Source organism: Calliphora vicina, chromosome 4 (genome assembly GCF_958450345.1).
Source record: "Calliphora vicina chromosome 4, idCalVici1.1, whole genome shotgun sequence".
Classification (NCBI taxonomy): Eukaryota; Metazoa; Arthropoda; class Insecta; order Diptera; family Calliphoridae; genus Calliphora; species Calliphora vicina.
The window spans coordinates 33,300,417-33,303,485 of NC_088783.1; the positions used below are offsets into that span (position 1 = coordinate 33,300,417).

Consider the following 3,069-nt stretch of genomic DNA (forward strand, 5'->3'; position numbering starts at 1 on the left):
GGAATAAATATTCTTATTTTCTTGCATTTGAACGTGTGTTATATTCATACATTTTTGTTTGTCTATTCGGCATAGCCAAATGTAACATTCTAAGTTGTTTTTTGTGTCAAATGTATGTATTTTTTTAATTAAAAATTTTAGCCCTTTTTTAGAATTTGTTTAGCCCTTTTTAGCCTTTTTTCTAAGTATTTAGCCCTTTTTGTTCACCATGAATTGGCAACACTGTACATAACTGATAAAAAAATAGCATAGTAAAACGTATGATTAATATTTAATTATATCTAAGAAATAAAAATTAATCATACGTTTAGATGAACCATAATGTGAAATTTAAAAATATTTTTGTTTGTAATTTAATACAGTAATTTATTTGAAGCACCCTTTTATATTAATATGACAATTTAAAAAAAATAATTCAATTTCTTAAACTATTTAATTTAAAGAATTAATTAAATTAATTCGTTTAGTATCAAAATTTGTTGTTAATTAAATAATTATTCACATGGAGTTGGTCATAACACCTGAACCTCATTTAATACCAGGGTAATTATATACTGACATCAAAAAACCACTATTTCTGTTCGTCATTTTCTCTCTAGCTACACCGGTCATTGTCCTCAATTTCGTTTTCGTGAAGGCAAGACTTATGGCAAACTATCACATAAACTACTCATTGATCCCTGCACCAAACATGCTCCCGAGCTCATTGTTACACCACCCACCCAGCCGACTCTTGTGGACTATCCCACCGAAAAGGAAATCAATACCTTACGGGAACGTATTTATTTCGTGGATCCAGTCTATCAACATCCTATTATACCAGGCTACGATGGTTTTATACCAAATGTGGTTAGTAAAACGGGCAAACGTTTTATGGCTGCCGCTACAGCTGGAATAGCAGAGCATGAGGCTTTGGTGGAATTGTTAAGATGTGAGAGACAGTTATTAGAACATCGTGATATATTGGAAAGTGGTAAAGGGCGTTTTGATGCTAAATTAAAAGAAAGAATGGTGGGTTTGCAAGAAGTTTTACATGAATTGTAGAATACTATCAGAATTATTTTTAAGATTCCAAGCACTGTTTACCGCTCACCTTTGATTGCTGTTAAATCCAGAGGTCAAGCTATAGAATTGGAAAAGAATAAAGATGAAAAGGAAAAAGAGCCTTATACTAAATTCACAGTGCCACATTTTATGGAGAATGAAAATAAGGAGAAATATATTGTAAATGGTAAGTAAGTACATACTTCATGAATTACTAAAAGTTTACAGTAGCACATTTACGTACATATATCACAGAAATTAAACTCGTGCTTTAAATGTCTACAATTTTATTTCAATATAATAAATGTCTGTCAAATAAATAAATACAAACTTTTTTCTGCTGCCATATTTACACAAAATTTTTCACCAATTTATCAATTAATTGTTTCAAAACTAATTATTCTAATTAACTTTCCACGAACTCGTATTTGGTTTATTTGTTTGTCCTCTCCTATCAATTAAGGTTACGCTGGTCACATACCCATGACCATGACACGTTTCGGTCAAAGTAATAAACAGCTGACAAACAGTGCTCTGTGTGAATTTACCAACAATTACCATCATCGCAAAAGTGACGAATGGTGTCCCATGGAGATGAGTGGTGTCGCCTCCTCCAGTCCTAATGCCGGACAATTTGTCATCTATCATCGAACGAATGGTATGGTGCCGTCATATGCGGGTCATGTACCCGGTGAACTTTTTTCATTTGGTCGCACGTTTGGTAACTCAACAATTGATGCTAAAAATTGGTTGGCATTGCACAAGGATTGATGACATGTTCTTGATACTGGATCAACTGCAAAAAATACTAGATTTATTTAAAATGGTTAAATGTGATTGTGTGCGCGCTCGTGTATATGAATGTGTTCTATTTAATGTATTAAATAAATTTTAGTTTATTGCTGTATTGTGCACTTAATTTTGTGTATTAAAATTGGAGCAAATTATTTTAGTGCATGCAAATTTAAGTTTGATGAAATAAATTGTTATATGGATTTTTGTTTTAAAATAAAAAATAAATTTTTGTTGAAAATTTAAAGGAGAGTTAAATTTGGTCGACTTTTAAATTGTTTTAACTGAAAATGGTCTACATTGAAACCATTTAGCTTGACATGTACTAGAATATACTGGTATAAAATCGATGAATGAATTTTAATAAACAGAAAAATTAAGCCAAGCTGAATAATAGCAAAAAATGTAAAAGATTATAAAAATTAAATTTTAAGCACTGAATAAATTGTAATAATCAGGCCTGCCACACATTTTATTCGGAATGGTTTCAATTCCGTAGTTTTATTCCGATCGATTTCGTTTTAGGTTATTCAGATTCCGTGCAATTTATTAATTCCAAAAATATTTAATAATTCTATATTTCTGATTTAAATTTGATATCGTTTTTTATATTAAAACACGATTTGATTAAAAATTTTAGAAAAACAAATAATTACAAAAACATAAGTGTCAATTTCACTTTGAAAACTGAAAGTGGTTTTATTCCGAAAGAAATTTTCCTTTTCCTATTCTGAAGAAGCAAAATACGGAATTAATTCCTCTTTTGATCTGTGACAGGCCTGAATAAGTTATTTGATGGAAATCGATTTTCAGAAACGAAACGATGTATTAATTAATTACATTTTGTAAGCTGTTTAAACTTTATTTTGATGTTTTTGAACTTGCCTAAATTCTATTAAATTATTTAATATTTGTTATATGGGCATGATTCTAGAACATAATTGGTCAATTCACAAGGTCTCTTATCAGTCATATTGTCATAATGTCCTAATATATTATGACTCGGCGGCTCGGCTTAACTGACTCCTAGGCATTCGGCTCAGGTCTCTGTTGGTTGGTTACGATAACACAATAAACATAGTATACAGAGTAGTATTATTTTAGGACATTTTTTACTTGAAAAGCAATAAAAATCATTGTGAAATATTATGATGACAATATGACATGATAAGAGATCTTGTGAATTGACCAAATAAGTCATGGGTTCAACAAGTTTTGTAGAAATCTATCGAA

At 30.4% G+C, this 3,069-nt stretch overlaps 1 protein-coding gene across 1 annotated transcript; it reads left to right on the top strand.

Moving 5' to 3' along the window:
• Nucleotides 1-408: 408 nt before the first annotated feature.
• LOC135958909 (CIMIP2 protein CG18335) lies at nt 409-2,076 on the top strand. The gene is made up of 4 exons (XM_065509853.1): nt 409-543; nt 600-1,011; nt 1,069-1,231; nt 1,508-2,076. Exons 1-4 carry the CDS (start codon nt 503-505, stop codon nt 1,813-1,815), a joined length of 924 nt encoding a protein of 307 aa, XP_065365925.1. The 5' UTR covers nt 409-502; the 3' UTR covers nt 1,816-2,076.
• Nucleotides 2,077-3,069: the final 993 nt, after the last annotated feature.

Coding starts and splice junctions, on each gene's coding strand:
- LOC135958909 (XM_065509853.1), top strand. CDS start 503: ATGGAGTTGGTCATAACACCTGAACCTCATTTAATACCAGG. Junction 544..599: donor GAACCTCATTTAATACCAGG/GTAATTATATAC, acceptor TTTTCTCTCTAG/CTACACCGGTCATTGTCCTC. Junction 1,012..1,068: donor CTAAATTAAAAGAAAGAATG/GTGGGTTTGCAA, acceptor ATTATTTTTAAG/ATTCCAAGCACTGTTTACCG.